Source organism: Ruditapes philippinarum, unplaced genomic scaffold (genome assembly GCF_026571515.1).
Source record: "Ruditapes philippinarum isolate M1 unplaced genomic scaffold, ASM2657151v2 ctg2531_1_1_1_1, whole genome shotgun sequence".
NCBI classification, from domain to species: domain Eukaryota; kingdom Metazoa; phylum Mollusca; class Bivalvia; order Venerida; family Veneridae; genus Ruditapes; species Ruditapes philippinarum.
In genome coordinates this window covers 1-19,628 of record NW_026866987.1, presented here as the reverse complement: position 1 = coordinate 19,628, position 19,628 = coordinate 1, and the positions used below count along the sequence as shown (strand labels likewise).

Below are 19,628 nucleotides of genomic sequence, written 5' to 3'. Positions count from 1 at the left end.
CTTGTCTTTCATTGGCTCTCAAAGGGCCAAAATAGTTTTCTATATTTGATTTAAACCAAATGAACACAGAACCTGTGTAGTCGGTACGTTTGGATGTTTAAGGATTGATCCCATTATATTTTGTAGAGATGTGGCCCTTAACACTGCTATGCAAAAAGATGCATATCTCTTCTGCATGATAGCCTTTTTATTTCTGACTAAAGGTTTGACGAAGGGGAGGACGAATGGCTTTATGTGAACAACTTCTTACTTATGCAATATGGCATTGAGTACATCATACAGCAATTGCTGCAATTTAGGGTCACCATGGTCCCATTGTAGACTAGGCAATAGCGTATCATTTCTCTTAATTGTGAACGTTACAAAGCGGTAGTTTTACTAGTTATACCAACTTTATAATAATATATGTCCGTGCATGTATCATGCAGCATATTTTATTACCTATATAATGTCTAGCAAATATAGGAATGTTTCTTTTAACTGACAGAGATTATTTTCAAAATATTAAAGGATGTTCATATTTTGTGAACGACCATGTGCTGATATAGACCAACATGTCGGTTAAACTATAAATGCACAGATTAGAACTTTGACTGTCACACATGACCATGACCGACATAAAAGATAAGGTCCATATGTAGGCCTTAACTTAGGTTCATATGACTAACACATACACTGCAAATAAAGTCAAACATTATTTGTGCGTTTCAAAAGCACAATGTTTGCTGTTGTGATTAAAGTCATTGTTTTCAGTGCTGTTCTAACAGCATATGTTCTAGGAGATTACACATGTTTGTGCAACTACAATGTCGAGTTGCCAATTTATTCAAAAGATAGCTCAGCTGCTCAAGTGATTGGATATTTGTACGAGTTCGACTGTAAAGCAATCTACGCAAAAGCTGCAAAAGATGACAAATTCACACAAGTTCAGTTTGAAAATAAGGTAGGTAAATAATTACAATGATACATTTCGTAAATCGAAATGAAACTTGAACAAAAAACACAGCGTTGCATGTCATCAATCTTAAACAATAATCATTCACTTATTAGATAAATAACAGATGAAGACATCAACAAATACTTTTCACATACCAATTATTACCTACCCTTGCCGCCATTTTCCAAACATAATATACATAATATATGCATAATTAAGATAGTATAAAAATTCTCTCATGATTCTGTCATCTTTATGAAAAGTGAAGCCAAATCTTTTACATATTGGTGCTATAATCATTATATAGAATATTGACCCCAAAATGGCTTTTGGCACGGGAAGTAAATATTGTAAAAATTGGGAACTTGCTATGAAGTACAAATTAGTTACAACATTATTTATAATTTGAATTAAGTGACTTATTTGAACCACTCTTTCCTCTTCTTGGTGGTGTCGTGTGTGGAAACATGGAATTGACCCATACTCACGATTCTTGGGCTGAGAGGCTGACACTTTAACAACTGAGCCAACGGTTTCCTTATTTACCTTTAAACTTCTTATTCTATTAATTTCTTAAAAAAATAAAACAGTGTAGAAACAATACTTACCGAAGCAAAATGGCAAAATGGTAGTTTTACTATCGAATACTAGTTGTAGCTTATTATGTCTTAACTGGGCCATTTTGTATGAAATAGGGGCCATTTTAAAGGGGTGGGATAATGAGGACAATATTTTACATTTTTTTAAGGGAGTAATTATTTACAAAGGGGTCATGTTACAGAATAATAACCGGGGTCACTATTCTATACTTCTATGACATCTGCTGTAAGATCCCTATAAGCTCACAGCACAGTTCATTTTTTTTAATTATAAATGACTTATTAATCCGTACATGAAATATGTATGTTGGCTTAACTTGTAGATTGGTTTTATTGAAAATGGTGATGGAATTCAAATACAGGTTTGCCAAGGCAGCGTCCCCTTCGAGGACATTGGTATGAATTAAACTTTCATTGGTAAACTTGTTGTGCTATGAACATAATATGACCTGCCTCAATCATTTATCCTTTATTGTAAAGGCAACAGAATCAAATAACATTACAAAAGAAGCAACGACTTAATTTACGATATATACTGGTAATGACAAATAAATTCAGGGAAAAGAACCATGACTAAAGGAAATACATTGTAACTTAAATAATATCTCTTACAATATTAAAGTATACTATGCTTAAATTTGATAATAGCAAATATTGATAATTGCTACACAGACTCTATGTTAATATAAAAAATAAATGTTTAGACTTCACAGAGAGTAGATATGTTATGTTTAAAAATTCTACACACTATAGGTAGTTACAATATGAATATATAGTGTCATTAAAATGATTGACAGCGTTTTATGGAAGGCCCACTTTACTTAACCTGTAATAGGGAGCGCACCTTCCCATATATAATTTACTTATTGTTTTATTCAAATAAGACATATTCAGTAAAAATTACATATATTTCAAATAAATTTCTGTGATTAAAATATTTTACTCAAGGATGAGCACAATATATCTTTAAGCTATTCAAAATTTAGTACATATACATGAGATGTTGGACATCGCTTATTACATACAAATTTTGTCTGAATTAGTTTATATTTCTGCACTACATGCTCTTCAACTGTCGTCAAAACATCCCCCCCCCCTTTTATTTAAAAGTAACAACTACGACAAGTCGCAGTATTACATCTACAACTACACCAACAACAACTTCAACCGAATCAAAAACAACAACATCAACTGAAGCATCAACAGCCGGATCAGTCACAAAACAAATGACCACTTCTTCAACACAAAAACCTAACATAGGAGTAATTATAAACATTGATAGAAATCATACAATAGTAAATGGTGGAAACACTAGCCAGTCGACCGACAATACGTCAAAGACCGTCACTTCTCAACAGATCACCATTCTCTCCACAACTGCATCGACATCTGTACACCCGACAACAAATATGCTCAATACGTTTTCTTCTAATTTGACGTCACCGTCTCAAACACATTTAAATAAAACGCTGTTACCAATAACAACAAATGCTTTTAGCACACAGCTGCTTACCGTACCGGATTCAACACCTTTGTCGTCTTCGTTGTCCTCGTCAACACCAACAACATCAACAACGGCTTCACCAACAACATCGACAACAGCGAGAACATCACCGTCGACGACGACAATAACAACAACAACAACAACAGCTCCTAAACCATGTTTGTATCTTTAGTTTATGAATTATTTAATATATCGCTTATTACGTTAGTTGATATATTTTATGTTGAGTTTGATGCGAACAAATAGAATATTTATCAAAACCCAAGCTGCCTTAATGGATTCGAAAATTTGGTATTGCATGTTCTTGCATATAATATGTAAATTAGCCGTTGCAAATGAATATTTTAAGTAAAAATCGGTTTTATATCGTTAAATGTATCAAAAACATTCACAATTTTAATGTTTTTAACGCTTCTTTTTTAACTCTTGATTAACAAGCCGATAAGTTTTTCAGGGTATGTGATCATCAAAATATTAGTTTATTCAACTCATTCTATCAATCGCATATGATATCCCCATTCATTTAATATATTCTTAATCCTAGGAAATAAGTCTTTTAGTAGAACACATTCTGCTTGCAAATAACAAGTACTACGAGAGCAATATAACCGTGTATAGTCGTAACGCATGAAAGGAATGGTGGTCGTACATATTATTATGTACATGTATATAATAATGTATAATATATTATGTCGGAAAGAGCAAGGCGGTAAGTAAACGGACCAATATGTTTTAGAGTAAACTGAATTGCTCGTTTACGCCTTGCATTTCACAGATTTGACATTATTTATGCACAATTTCTGCCTTATTTTCACAATTCCGATTTACGGGATATACACGATGCATAAATACCTCAATGCTTAGTCGATTCAAGCCATTTTGCATTTTGTAATAATAGCGTGAGTTACGGGTACAATTATTACAGTCAAAAATATCACAGTATAATATCTGTTTTTGTAATTGTTTACGATAATTTACAGCATGTCCAAATGGTTGGATTATGTACAAATCATCGTGCTACATGTTCCAAACTAATCATCGTAGTCAATGGCACAAAGCTAACGTAAGACATTACATTGCCATAAATCACTTCATAGTTCAGTTCAGTTACAAATAAAAAGAGACAAATGCCCGGTGTGGCGTGATTATCAATAAGCTAGTTAAGTTACTAGTACCTCTATTCCCTTTTGAGACGCCTTTTTGTCAGCTCAGAGAAGTCGACGCAATTTTTTTCAACAAGTTTCTTCAACTAACACTTACCGAGGTTCTATTGTAGTTCATGATTGTGCTTGCTTATATATTTGATGTTTTTCAATGGAATCATATTACAATCGCAATTAATGTTACTGGAACGCCAAATAACATTTATTATATTGAAAACAAAACAACATCTACATGTATGATTGAATGTGATATAGTTTATGTTGTTTTTTTTTTCAATGTTTTTTTTTATCTCTAGAATGACTGCGTAAGCAAATCTTCTCATCTAGCAATCGTGGAAAATGTTGATGAATTCAACTTTCTTAAACAACACCTGGACCATCTTATAGACACTCGTAAGTCCATTTGTATAAAGCTCAACAATCACTCATTAGACAGATATATATACACGTATTTTCATGAAAGAAGGCAAAAAAATATTCTCGAAACATGCTGAGAAAATGTTGACCTAGTTCAAAACCATGCTAACTAATTTTAAACTAAACCAAACAGGGATTTTTGCCTTATATTTTACAGCCGAATAAAGGCTGTTTTCCCTAGCCTTAAATATGCCTATTTCCCCCTAAAAGTGCAATATTTCCCCCCTGAAACACCCTTTGCAAATTAGTTACCAACATAATTGTGGCTTAACAGCATCTGACTTATGTCAGCTAACTGAAAAGTTTTCTCAAGTTGTCCATACCTCTGCTATGTACCAAGGATGTTAAAATTGAATTGAAATTGAAAATTTCATAAAATGTGTGGATCAATACCATTCTCTGACAGTTGTAGGAATTTGTTTTCAGATTTTCTTCCTTTTCCTTTTTTGATTTATCGTACTATATTTTTCCATTAGAAAGCCACAGGTTGTCATGAAAATTTAAAAAAAAGAAATCACTGCCAAATAACCTAAGATCTAAGTTTATTATGTTATAACTATATAGATATCCACGATGGGTCTGATTCATCAGCCTGGGTATCAGGAAGGGATGATAGACAAGAAGGCCATTGGGAATGGTTTAACGGTCTCACTAATATATACAAACCATTTACATTTACTCACTGGGAAAGCGACGAGCCCGATGCAGGTTGGTAACGTTTGTTGTTCGTGACGTTATACTCATTCATTCATTATCTAGTTTAAGGCCCATTATGCCTGAGAAATGCTATAATTTTTATTTCTCAAAATGTTTTTATTGTTGGTATCTTGTAACATTTTCAAAAAGTTTTAATAAAATACTCATTTGCCTCATAGATGAACTACGTTTTGCTTTCTATGCTCTGTTGCCAATAAGTATAATTAATTATAGTGAAGAAGTATTTTGCATGGAAGTCAAAATGCTATTTGTTTCCATTGTGCTAGCTTTACATCATATAACTGTAAATTAAGTGCTATTTTCTTCAGTTGTTAAAAAATCTAATATGTTCTAGATCCATTAAACATATGTTTGACATTTTCTGACATTTAAACATTAAAGATTTTGAGGCATAAGCTGAATTGACTATATACATGTATCTCTTAACATGGTGATTCACCACAGTTACATTCGAAAATGTTTAGAATAAAATATAAATATGCCTAAAATATGAAAACGACTGCCCCACTTTTTTGTTAATTGAATGTTAAAGGTAAATTCCGAGGAATATTAACTCCTTATCCCATATATACGCGATTCAGCGTATCCTCCCCCCCTTTTGAGGCCTCAAACAGTGAAAAATGTCCTATTTAGGACACAAACATTTGTTTTCGTTTGAGAAAATTTAGGAAATTTTGGACTTGTGTGGGACTAAAATAGCCTCAGGTCGATCGTAAGTAACGTGTAACCAACACAACACTGAAAAGCCCTTGAGTCTATCTCAATCCACTGAGAAGTTGCAGCACTGTGAAATCAGTTTTGATTGACAAAATCAGCGCAAAATAGGCAATTTTGATATGTCCCCTCGTGGCCATGGTAACATAAAATTTAAGATTTGGCATACTAGTACCATTACAAAGGCTATGGCTTAGTAAACAGTTGTGCCATTTAAGCATTTTTCACAGTTTCATAGCATTTGTAATAGGACGCTTTCAATGAAAACAGCCATTTTTCACAAATGCTTATGGGGTAAGAGGTTAACAGAAATTTTCTTGGGCTACGTCAATTATAAATTGTTTATGTGAAGTAAATTTTAAGATTGACAGGAATTATGGCAAATTGTGAACTCATTTAAACTTTCACCTGTTCACTCACTATATAACCTTGGATGAGCATAATGTCACATTAACACAAGCTCAATTGTATTAATTTAATATAAATGATAAATGCCATTATTGTATTGTCAGTTATATACTCCAGTTATCATAAAAAGGCTCATAAATTGTCAAAGAGCAGTATTTGATATGTATTGTCAATAGGTGTGAGTTTTCGTTGGCCAGAATCTTTTCTAAAATACACGTATAAAGACATTTGTAAAATTGTGTTTATGAAATTAAAACGATTTTAGTTGAAAACATAGGAAAAAATACTTGTAATAGTGACAGATAAAGAAAATTTATTATTGATATGATTGTATAATGATTTCATTTGCTCTTTATACAAGTATTTGCTTAAAATTTATAATTAAAAAACAGAAAAAAAGCAAAGAACAATGGCCTAATATTGAGGAGATAACAATTTCTCGTCGATTATAAGGTTTTTCTTTGTATTTTTTGTCGAAACAAAGAAGTTTAACATGTATATGGTTGAAACATTACAGGAGGTAACGAGCATGAGGAAGATTGTATGACAATGGTTGGCAATCAAGGTTTCCAATGGGCAGACTACTCCTGTAATGAACACATGTTTTATGTGTGTGAACAATCCACTAAGTATGTTTTCTCTACATCTCTAATGATTTATTCTATATATTCCTTATCCACATAATATGGAGTAAACGAAATTTTTGACTACGCAATATAATAATTTTGATTAGAAACTTCATTGAATACGTCATTTTGATATTTCTGCAGTTAACACTTTTTGTCTGACCGATACATCAGGGTATTTCAAATACTATCTATTTGAAAGACACTGGTTATCTTAACTAATAAATATATGGTAGGATACATGTAAATATATTGGATAAATAGATTTTGACGACAAAACTTAACAGCAAAAATTTGCGAAAATTTGAAAGGTACGACACAGTTGGTATTGGTTAATCTAGCGTATTACTCAAGCCTGGGACTCCATGTCTCAGAACAAACCAATGAATAAGATGGACGGGAGTTTGATCTTGACATAATGCATGCACGGTGCTTTTTATAAAATTAATGTGTACAAAATAACATATTATGACGTTCGTAAACTTCATTAAATGGTTAAGCAATTACGTTCTGATACGTACAAATCAATGGGATCATTATACGAACGTTTGTTTGTTCGATTGAAAAAGGAATGCTTAAAATTGACAGATATTTGTGCTTTCTTGACTTTACAAAATTCTTATACTGACTAATCCTTGACTTGCACATATCACTTCAAATAATATCTTTAATCGTTTGATATATTTAACTCTTTTCGTTAAATGTACTGATATAGAATTATGTGTTCGTTTTGTATATGTTCTGACAGAGGGTACGTGAGCATAGCAACACAGATGCCCCAGAAACAAGTTCAACTCGCAGGTCCGTATTTAAACTTACGATCTTCAACTTTATAGGTAAAAGTAAACTCTGTTCACATAAACAGTAAAAAATAATCTAAATCATTTTGAAAAATCATTTAAAACACTTTGGAAGTATCCTATTACAAGAGCTAATCATAAGACAACGCGCTCGACTATTCCTAATGCTTGCCAGTAAGACAAGGGACATAGCTCTTTTAAAAGAAAACTCAAAGTTATCAAACATGTTCCCGTCATGTAGGATAAATATAGGGAAATAAAGTGTGAAGTTTCAATCCGTTCCCTTAATACCAACTTGAACGCCAACAACTTAACAACTCAAGTGTCAAGCCGACGAAGGGTGAGTACAATTGCTCTCCCTATTCGCAGAGTAGCCGAGCTTAAAAGAATTAATATGCCAACATTTAAGATTTTACATAGAACTGATTTTGTCACAAAAATAATGTTTTAAAATTTTATCGTATGTCTTTGTAAATTGGCAGGTTGTCCACAAGGCTGGGAAACGTATCAGGGATCTTGTTATTTGTTCCATACAGACAACAGGTTAAAGTGGAAAGAGGCAAATGTACGTCTATTTATCTTCATTGATGATATTTGAAACAATGCAATACGGTTCGGTATCTTTATTTGGCTAGAGTGGATTTTGATTGGTCAGTTTAGGGAAATCCATAAGAGCCACATGCAGGAACCACTCGTTTCATTCAACGGTTTTGTTATGTAATCACGTATACATCATTAGTGCAATAGCTGGATAACTCCTATTAAATTTAGGAGGACTTAACCCGTTACTGCACTAAGGTGACGATTTGCAATACAAAATGATCTTTGATTATTTATTAAGATACATATATGAAGCATTAAATGATTGCATTTACAATTCACAGTGTGTAGCATGTTTAAATAATCACAACTTGTCAAGTCAGCTTATGATCTTTTTCAATCTATAATTGAATGCCCGCCCGCTTAGTTTATCCACGGATTTATATTACAAATCCGTGGTTTATCAGAGTGAGCATCGGACTTGTAGTCCACAGGTCCCTGGTTCTATCCTCGGGCAAGGCTTTATCTCCCCATCATAATTGATCTCGGACCGTGATGAGAGTCTGATGATCATTTGTCTCTAACTGCTGACGCAGAAATTCGTGGGGGGATAAGTAAATAAAATAAATTGGTTATTACTGGTTAGTTATCCAGGAGAGATGGTTAGGTCGACTGACCGCCCAGATATGACTGAAATATGTTTAAATCTGCGTAATATACAATAAGAATATATGATAAAGGAAATATACCTATGGTGGCATATTTCTGCCACCAGATAACCTGATACCTAACTAGTTAATTAAGAGGTTAACTAGTTATGTAAACTTGCTCTGGTGTTGACGTGTATTACTCGTTAATTTATATTTCCTTGGTTAGTTATGTAACTAGTTAACCTGATAACTAACTAGTTAATTAAGAGGTTAACTAGTTACGTAACTAGTTAACCTGATAACTAACTAGTTAATTAAGAGGTTAACTAGTTACGTAACTAGTTAACCTGATACCTAACTAGTTAATTAAGAGGTTAACTAGTTACGTAACTAGTTAACCTGATAACTAACTAGTTAATCAACAGGTTAACTAGTTACGTAACTAGTTAACCTCTTAATTAACTTGTTAGTTATATGGTTATCTGGTGGCAGAAATATGCCACCATAGATACCCTCAACAAACTTGAATTGATAGGCTTTGTATAATAAGATATAATTTAATCAAATTCGAAATGTCAATAGTTTGAGATAACAAATAAGCACGTGTCGTTCTAGTCATTCTGTGTATCTCAACAAGCTCATCTTGCAATAATAGAGACCGCCGGGGAGGATCAGTTCCTTAAACAACAATCATCACAAAGGATTCGTAAGTACTAATATTCTGTTTTTCTTTGTGGAAAAAAAAACAAAAAAACAAAACATATAACACTAAATTATGAACATTTATTTCCATTATTGATGAAACATAAAAAACATGTATATACAAAAATATTTAAACTTTTTATTTATCAGTTACATCAGTTTAGCTGTATCCTGGGACTTGCTATTTTATTTTAAGTCCCAGATTGTATCCAAAACTCAATTCATTGCTTTATGTTTAAAAGTAGCACGCCTCCAGGTGTATGCCAATTTTCATTAAACGTTTTAAAATGTTTCGAAAGTAAAATATTGTAATGTGAACAAAGACAGTAATTTACACATAGGAAACGGCACTTACAAACCAGGTTAATAACCGTGAAGAGGTAAAAGCATACAAGAATAGCCTGTACTGCGTTAGTCACGCAGTTGAAATATGGTGATAAATACTGCAAAATCAGTCATTTACGCACATAACAAAATAACTTGAAGCGTGAATCATGTTGCCTTCCTTCAAATCTTTGTATTTTCCCCAAGTTATTTTTTTTTTGCAATGTTTTTGTCCGTCTGTAGGCATGCAACTTTAAGCATATTCAAAAACATTTCTGTAGCGACTTTGAATATACTACCTCAGATGAAAACGACGACGATTCTGATTCTGGTGTATGGATAGGCGGAAGTGACGACGATACTGAAGGACGATGGGAATGGATTGATGATTATAGTCATAAACATACATTGATACAGGGCTACAGTAACTGGCATAAGGGCGAACCAGATTCCGGTATTTAAATTAACCAGTCTTCAAAGACTATCAGTTTCAGTTTGCCATTCAGAAATTGGCTCTTTATATTTATTATTTCGTCCAATCCCTTGTCTGTTTTCCATTTTTTGCAATTTAAAATGCCCGCACTGTCGTTCATCTATATGCTTATTTTGTAAAAAGCAAAAAGTATAAAAATTGAAGATTTAAATATGACTGTGTTTTCGATATTTTATATGTTATCCTGTTGAACATATCTATCATTATTTTGTTATTCTCTTGACATTGTGAAAACCCAAGGTTTATTAATCAGGTAAATCTTCTTTTTTCTAATCGTTCTTATATTTTAACTCCTGAATACAATGTCGAAACGTTCGAATCGTTCATACATATACACTTTTAAGTTACAGTGTGGCCATACCACGTGACATTGACGTCATTTTCGGCATCATTTCCAAGACAAATGTTGCTCGATTCGGAAAAGAAAATAGCCGTAAATATTTTATTTCTGTACCAATTTCTTTGGGATATGCACCAGTCTACGGGGAAAAATATAAGCTTTCCACAGAATATTGGATCTTTGTCAGTTTATAAGCCGTTTTATCAAACACTTTGCATAACCTTGGAAGTTGCTTGTATTTAGAGCGGGCTTCAGTTGCAAGCTATTTCGTTTTTCTGGCGTTATCTGGTCTACGTCATGATTAAAAGTCAGGTTTTACATCAACCGGGAGTACGGAAGGCAAAACTCTACCTTAATATGTTCATATTTTTATTATGAATGACATAAATCTTAAATTTTTTCTTCAATTGTCAATTCTGCACCAGTTCCAAGTCGAGAAAAAAGGACTACATTTTAAAGCAGATTTTAGAATCCTTTGCAAATGCAGAGCAACATGCCTACCGTTTCTCTTTCTATAATTATGTTAACCATGAAAAACATTTTATTTCCTATACGATTTACATAAACACAAATTGAATATTTTAAATGATTTTTACTCGCTGCGCTATAAGTGATTTTAAAAGTCGTTAACTTGTTGTCTGTATTTGTAAAGAAATTGTTTTGCTCTTTAATCATTGTTCTTTCATGGTAATGATTATGAAAAATCTATTTGTGTCATGTAGCAATACTAAACGTGGAATTGAAAACAGAAACCCTAAATATTGCCCAAAACGGCAAAATTGAAAATATTGCAGGCTCGGATTGACTTAGCTAGCCTGTCCAAGGAACGTGCACATTTCAGGATCACTTCGATTTGTATGCTGTGAAAAGGGTTACGCCTCAACGCGGCAATTTTAAAGTCAAAGGTTTTTCTTTTGTAAAGAGTTATTTATACGTATAAACCACATAGATATATTATATATTATATAAAGAACCTGTAGCAATGTTTTGGTATGATAGATTTAGCTTTTAACACAGTGGCACTCGTTGATAAAAATATTTTTACATCCTGTTTTCATACCCACGGTAACCGTTTTTCGTGAACTGGATATAACTTCGTTCACTTAAGAACACTATTAAACAAACTTTTAAACACTATCTATTATGTAATTGCATTTATTTCTGTTGATAAACTGCATATCTGACAAATTTAGTTAATTACATCAGTCAACTCGGCTTTATCAGAGAGCTCACCAATATACATTGTAAAGAGAGGAAGGGAACGGAATATTTATGGTTTGAAAACATTTAAATCGAGTAGAACTTTTTAACAATAATGTCTCTTTCAACTGAATAAAAACTATAGGGCTATTTGGGACTATTTCTTATCGATGTAGTCATTGGCTGTAAATGCATGGATTATTGCACACGGCATGACCTGCAGATGTCCTCAACAGGCTTTTTATAGCATTTTAAGATATAAAAAAGGACCACACATTAAAATCTAAAACATGATAAACATGACGCATATACTAAATAAGTGAATTATCTGATATTTAAATAAAGATGTAAGTCATTTGACAGTTGAAGGATAAAAATTGAATATACTCTTCAAATTTAATCGTAATTTTTACTAAGCTTACGTATGTTAGCTATCAATTATTCAATGGACGCATCATGGCATATGGACCCAGTCATAGATCTTGCCGACGTTGCTATTACAAGATGTTAATGTTAATATTTATATAATTATTGATAATCATTGTTATTTCCGTCTTTTTGAATGTTTTGTTTTCAAGAAATTTGACTGGATCAATGGCTGTTGGTTTGTAACATCATTTATCTGTTTACTATTTTTACTTTGTTTACTCCACATGGCGTCCATTCTCGTTCTTATTCATGGCTATTTTAGGTCTTTTTTATAAATAGAGAATCACAAGTAATGCAACTAAGTATCATACTACATGTATCAGATTTACACGGCAAAGTTCCAAGTTCAAATTGTGATTTCGTTTATCAAACTCTAGAAATTTATTATACAACAATTCCAGAAAAAATATATACTTTTTAAAAGTCTCTCTTTTGAAGACAGAAGAACCCATTCGTCACATTCACGAGTGTCAGTGTTTGTCATTTACTCTTTACAAAAATAAACTGAAAAAATACCTTTAGCTTAACAACACTCGCGTTAAAGTGTAACCCTTTCCATAGCACACAAAAGTGTTTTTTTTTTTAACTCTTTCTCTCACAGAGAGCACATATATATTTCTTATCAATTTCGCCATTGTGAAATAGAATAAAACACATTTTACTACATAGGATAAAATGAGCAATACTTTAAACATCTTCAAAACGAAACCAAAATATTATTTTCCGACAGGACTAAATCTACGTGATTTGACGTGCACTTTTGCGATACAAGTAAGTGTTATTGCTTTTAGGAACAATCAGTTTTCACCATCTCTGTGTGAAAGATCAAACAATGAAAAACAAAAATTGTAGAAAAGAACGGTAGGCATGTTTGCTCTGCATTTGCAACGGATTTCTAAAATCTGCTTTAAACTGTAGTCCTTCTTTTCGACTTGGAACTGGTGCCAGAATTGACAATTGAAGAAAAATTTAAGATTTATGTCATTCATAATAAAAAATATGAACGATATTTAGGTAGAGTTTTGCCTTCCGTACTCCCGGTTGATTATGTAACCTGACTTTTTAATCATACGTAGACCAGATAACGCCAGAAAACGAAATAGCTTGCAACTGAAGCCCTCTAATACAAGCAACTTCAGGTTATGCAAATGTTTGATAAAACGGCTATATAAAACTGACAAAGTCCAATATTCTGTGGAAAGCTTTTATTTTTCCCCGTAGGGGACTGGTGCATATCCAAAGAAATGGTACAGAAATAAAATATTTACGGCTATTTTCTTTTCCGAATCGAGCAACATTTGTCTTGGAAATGATGCCGAAAATGACGTCAATGTCACGTGATATGGCCACACTGAGTTAATGTACAATGATGTTAGGTGACGGGGAACATGGCGAGGATTGCATGTGTATGATTGGTGTAAAGAACTATGAATGGCAGGATTACAGATGTCGTACGCACATGTTTTTCATCTGTGAAAAATCTCAGTAAGTTTTCAGTAGCATTTACAATAAAATTTTAATTGATTTCTTCTATGTATATAGCTGGTGGTCATTTGTGACCCACAGCTGATTCAGAAAACATGCAGGATTAATAGTCCGTCACTTGTTTTCAAATTCTATTCAAAGACCTGTTACTGGTAAGTTATCCAGGAAAGCCAGTAAGGTGGATCGACTACCGGGATATGACCAAAATATAAATTGTGTTAAAGTTAGTGTAAATCTAGCAATAAAACAAACGAAAACGAATCCTCTATGCAGTTACCTGGTCAAATTAATTTTTACCTATGATTTTATAAATATTTGTCCTCGCGACTGATGAAAATCATTTTAGTATAAATATCGTCAGTATACATCTGATGTAGTTTATCTTAATAGCATGTTTGTGACTAGGCCCATCGGGTGTGGTGCCTACTTTTATGTTTACTTATATGGTATATTTTTCTGTAATTATGTTAATGCACATGTCACGATAATAAAACATTTGTTATAGTTTTCTAGCAAAAGTAGAGAACTTCCTGAAGCAACAAATGATTGCTGTAAACTGATGATATTTATTGATGATATCAATTTTAAACCATTTGAGCCGTGTCACGACAAAAGCAACATAGTGCGTTTGCGCGTTTGCGACCAGCATGGATCCAGACCAGCCTGCGCATCCGCGCAGTCTGATCAGGATCCATGCTCTTCGCTTACCAACTGTATTACAAGTAGAGAAATTGATAGCGAGCAGCATGGATCCTGATCAGACTGCGCGGATGCCTATGCTAGTCTGGATCCATGCTGGTCGCAAACGCACTATGTTACTTTTGTCGTGACACGGCTCATTTGTCTTAATTTTCTAGCAAAGGTACTTGTAACATTTATTGCGTTATTTTCAGGATGCTAGCTGCACCTTTAGTAGGATAAACTGCTGGTCAATGAAACAATAGTATTAGTATGCATTGAAATTGTATGAACATTTTCATACATCTTGTGAAATGAAATATAAAATTGTGGAATCTCATTATTAATTATTTTTCACATATAAAAATGCATTCGTCTTTTATGTATAGACAGGAATTTAAACATAATTCAGACTGAAGAAAAATATTTGTTATGATATGCTTTTAATTTGGAAACAATATACGAATCTGTAAATATTTCCATCCAGGGCCGAGCACTCAAATTGTCAAATTAATAAATTTACACCAATTTCATTTTTCATTTGCTTAGAAAAATAATGCCAGGAAAATTACTACATGTACACTTAAGACTACTCTTACATCAATTATTTCCATTACAGTTAATTTCTCGTTAGTATTTGAAAACTAAATATATAAAAGATTTTTGCTTTCAAAATAAAAGTACAACAAAAAAAAGCATTTCATTGATTCTCCACTAAACATTCAAATTAGGCTGTAAGTAATAGTGAATAATTGACATTTGCGAATAGTTATCAAGACACCTTTTTTTGTTGGTTTAAATCATGTATAACATTGAACACATACTGGTTCTTTTAACATTTCACCAAAAAACTTGTAATATTTCCTGAAATTAAGTTACCAAGAATTCGAGATTTGTGCAAAAACAGATACGTTACCATTTTTCCAATTGCTTTCAGAGACTAGATAAAAATAATTAGCATGAATATACATGATTTAGAAATTAATTATCATTCTTTCAACAATATAGCACCAGTATATATTACAAAATATTATGCATCAATATGCATTTTTAAAAAAATCTACGTCTATGAATAGCTTGTGAACTGAAGCTGATGAAAATGTTACTTTTTAATCAGACTTGTGTATTCCAAAAACATTATTCACTTATAAAAACATTTTAGGTCAATAGAAATACTGATGTTCCATACTTATCTATTGACACAATGTTGCTCGGATTTACTTAACAGTATAAATGTATTCCACTAAGTGGAAACGAATATCAAATCATAGTAACGTATCTGTTTCACCGTTCTACTATGAACAAAATTATGAAAAACCCTGAACACGAAGATATATATTCATAAAGTTTTTTAAACAACTGACCAATAAATAATATGTCTGAACCAGTACTTTTAATATTAAACAGAACACACAATATCATTTACAGTTTTGTTTAGGTTTTATTGTTTTATGTGCAGCTTCAAATAGTCAAATAAAATTGTGGCTTTAAGAAACAGATTGAACTTAACAAGAACATTTAAATGAAGACACTCATCTATTAGAATATGTAACAGCTAGATTAATATGAGTGTTTCATAGTGTGAATTGACATTCTGTATTTCGTTTGTCTTTTTGGTTCATCTGCTGTTCAATTGTCTTTATTTTTTTCTATATACTTTTTCTTTATATACTGGTACAATCTCGATCCTTGATTTTGTCATACTTGGTAATATGAGTAAGCCTATGTGTACATGTATAATTATGCTTAACTACATTTAACAAAATTATATCAGAAACAATGGTACCGCTTAAAGAAAACCAACTTAGTAATAATCAATCCATTTGAGCTATATCCAATTAGTCCATCCCTACCATAGACAGAAAATTTTGATACGACCCTGACTAAAATTTAGAAACTAACGGACATTCATTTAAAAATACTTTAATATGTTTGTTTTTTTTTTCATTAAGTTACAGTGCTGTTATATATTGCCTAACCATATATTACTTATTTAAACCAAAGTTTTGTTGAAGATTTAGTTATATATATTAAACAGTACTCAAATCTCTTTCTAAACAGATACGTTACTATGATAAACAGATACGTTACCATAAGTTATACAGTCCTCTACATTTTATTTTTAATACAAATTTTGCAAACCAGAAATATATCAACATATATTTATTCCAGGAAATAAAACAGTAAATCTTTATATGTTTCTTTCCTGTTTTTCAACATTTTATTTTCTAGAAAACTCAACTAATCCTTGAATTTCAAATTCCTGATTCACATTTTCAGTTTTCCAATAAAATCGAGATCAAAGCATCATTTATCGGCTACACGTACGTTATGCTGTGATTTTTTACATGAAACCATTTCAAAACTGAGCAAAATCGTCAATTAAGATTCAAACAATAAATATTGGTAACGTATCTGTTGGTAACGTATCTGTTGGTCAAAAAACTAAAATATATCAGACATTCACATATATTTGCCAAATATATTAAAATATTAAGTTTTGTAAAGCATATATTTGAATAATGCATAAATGCGATCCTACTCGTAAGTGCTGGTAATAGTAAATGTTTCTCAGTGGGATATTATGGTAACGTATCTGTTTCACTTTAAAGTAAAATCCAAATTGCCTCATCATTGCAAAGTCATTGTGGTTCTAGCATGTATATTGTAGTCAAAATCATTTTTGAATAATGAAATATGATAAAACTTGAGTTCAATAGCAAACTATTAATATGTTACAAGTTCATATTACTCTTACTCAGGTTTACCTGAAGTGTGGTAACGTATCTGTTCAATATATGAGGGACATGCATTTCAGCTTGTAACTTTTTTCCAAATTCACTGTAGAAAACAATAAAAATCGCTCACTTAGACATTTAAACTAAAACTTAACACTTAAGAGGTTTTTCTTCAACGCATGTTTCAGGGGAAATTATGTAAAACCAACAGTAATATGGGACCCAAGCCTGGGGACATTACATAATGGGTTATACAGCGCCTTTGCATGATAATATTTTCGTATAAATCCAACAGACTAAGTCATTAATTTGAATGCTTTACATACATGACCATGTAATGAAGCAATAAAATGCCCAAAAAGTATTTTTCAACTGCAGTGCAACAAAATATACTCGAGGGACAGAATATATTCTAATTTGCACGTTTAGTGGAGAATCAATGATTTAATGCTTTTAAGATTATCGGACTTTCCAACTTTTTTATCTGTGATACTCACAAAGGCTGCCAAAGTGCCAAAGTAAAAAACAGTTTGGTGTTTCTGAAAAATACATTTATACATTCCAAGTATTTGTAATAAGATACTCATCTGTGGTAGTAGTAATTTGTTTGAGTGATTTCTAAGTCAGTTTTTTGCGATGTTTTTTTCCGAAACAAAAAGTTTTTTTCGAACGAAGTCTGTCTGAGAACGTTTTGAATGCCTGAAAAAATGTACAGGGAATAAGTGAAATGAAGTAGAATTTTCATGATATTGTATTATAATTGGTGTGCTCCATTGGTTTGAATTTCATAACTTCCATATATTTTTGCACATTAATTACGAATATGTTACAGGGCGAGGAAAATGGGCAGCCTGACCGGTTCTTGAACCCGGGACCCTTGGAATACCGTTCCGCGGCTCTAACAAATAAGCTATCCGGCCGCTTACACATCTTCTCCCGTACATAGTAAAGTTTTAAACCGTAACACATATATAAAGCAAAACGCCAGTGTAAGGCACACTTACCGAAACATGACAACTTCATTTAGAAACATATCTTGCAGTGTTTCCTAGATTTCATCAATATATGCTATGACAAAACTCCCAAATTACATAAGCAAGTAAAAGTGTTGTTTTTTTTGTTTAAAGATACGTTTTGTCATACCGTTCCGATAATAAAATCATGTCTAGAACATTTGCTTTGAATGTTTACGAGCTTATTATGCACTCCCTGCCCATCATGTGATATAATACAGTTTCAAAATTGTCACATTACATTTATAATATAATTTTGCGATTATATAAATATTCGTTAGGAGAACATTTTAATACAGTGGTTTAATAATTATATTACATGATATTTATAAACAGATGGTTTTGTGAGATAGTTTTGGATCGATTTGGACTGTATTATACAGTTGTTTCATACTCCATTTATGGCAGTAGCATAACAGATTTAAGTTTAAAAATGAATGATATTTACCATTAATTAAGTGGTTATAGGAATTAAAAATCATTTTGTTAAACAATTTATTTAAAACATCAGAACTTTCCGTTTAGCGTTGATTAAAAATATTTTTTTAATGAATTATTCAATCAGTGTAACTTGGATTACTATAGTAGTGAATTAAACAGTAACCGTTTATATTGTTTATGAAAATGACATTTCGATTATCTAGTGAACTGGTCTAGGTTTTCATAAAAATGTCATTGAGTTAAAACTTGTAGATTTGTTTCCCTGCTCTCTTTTTCCTAGTGTTTCGTTTTCGTACTAGGGTTAGAGGGAAGTCTAAATCATATACAAGCATTTTTCCCCCGTCTTAATTCTTATTCAGAGCAGGGGCAAATCATGTAATTGTGCTGTCCAATGTATACATTTTATAGATTACTTGCATTTGTTTATCTATATTCTGTCTTGTAATGTATATATCACATTTGTATACTTGTTCTGTCTGTAGTTATTTAAAAACTGGTTGTGTAATTGTCGTTCAAATCTTCATTGTTTAAGATTAAAACATTTTCTACCACACGATTCTAAAAAGAGATTAAAGAGAGTAAGCATCATCTCTATTGGAAGTGTAAAATATATATATATGATGTACTGATGGCCCGAAGCTTTTTTTATGATGTGTCACAAAAATATATGTGTTACATTATAATGAAAGAAGACAATGAGAAAAAACATT

The 19,628-nt window shown here is 32.1% G+C and overlaps 1 protein-coding gene across 1 annotated transcript; it reads left to right on the top strand.

Moving 5' to 3' along the window:
- Positions 1-633: 633 nt before the first annotated feature.
- On the top strand, positions 634-15,053 carry LOC132734417 (uncharacterized). Its single transcript, XM_060721156.1, has 13 exons — positions 634-943; positions 1,860-1,932; positions 2,647-3,198; positions 4,021-4,103; positions 4,500-4,596; positions 5,185-5,328; positions 6,977-7,088; positions 7,834-7,886; positions 8,368-8,450; positions 9,691-9,781; positions 10,406-10,555; positions 13,940-14,048; positions 14,942-15,053. Exons 1-13 carry the CDS (start codon positions 719-721, stop codon positions 14,967-14,969), a joined length of 1,800 nt encoding a protein of 599 aa, XP_060577139.1. The 5' UTR covers positions 634-718; the 3' UTR covers positions 14,970-15,053.
- The last annotated feature ends 4,575 nt before the right edge of the window (positions 15,054-19,628 follow it).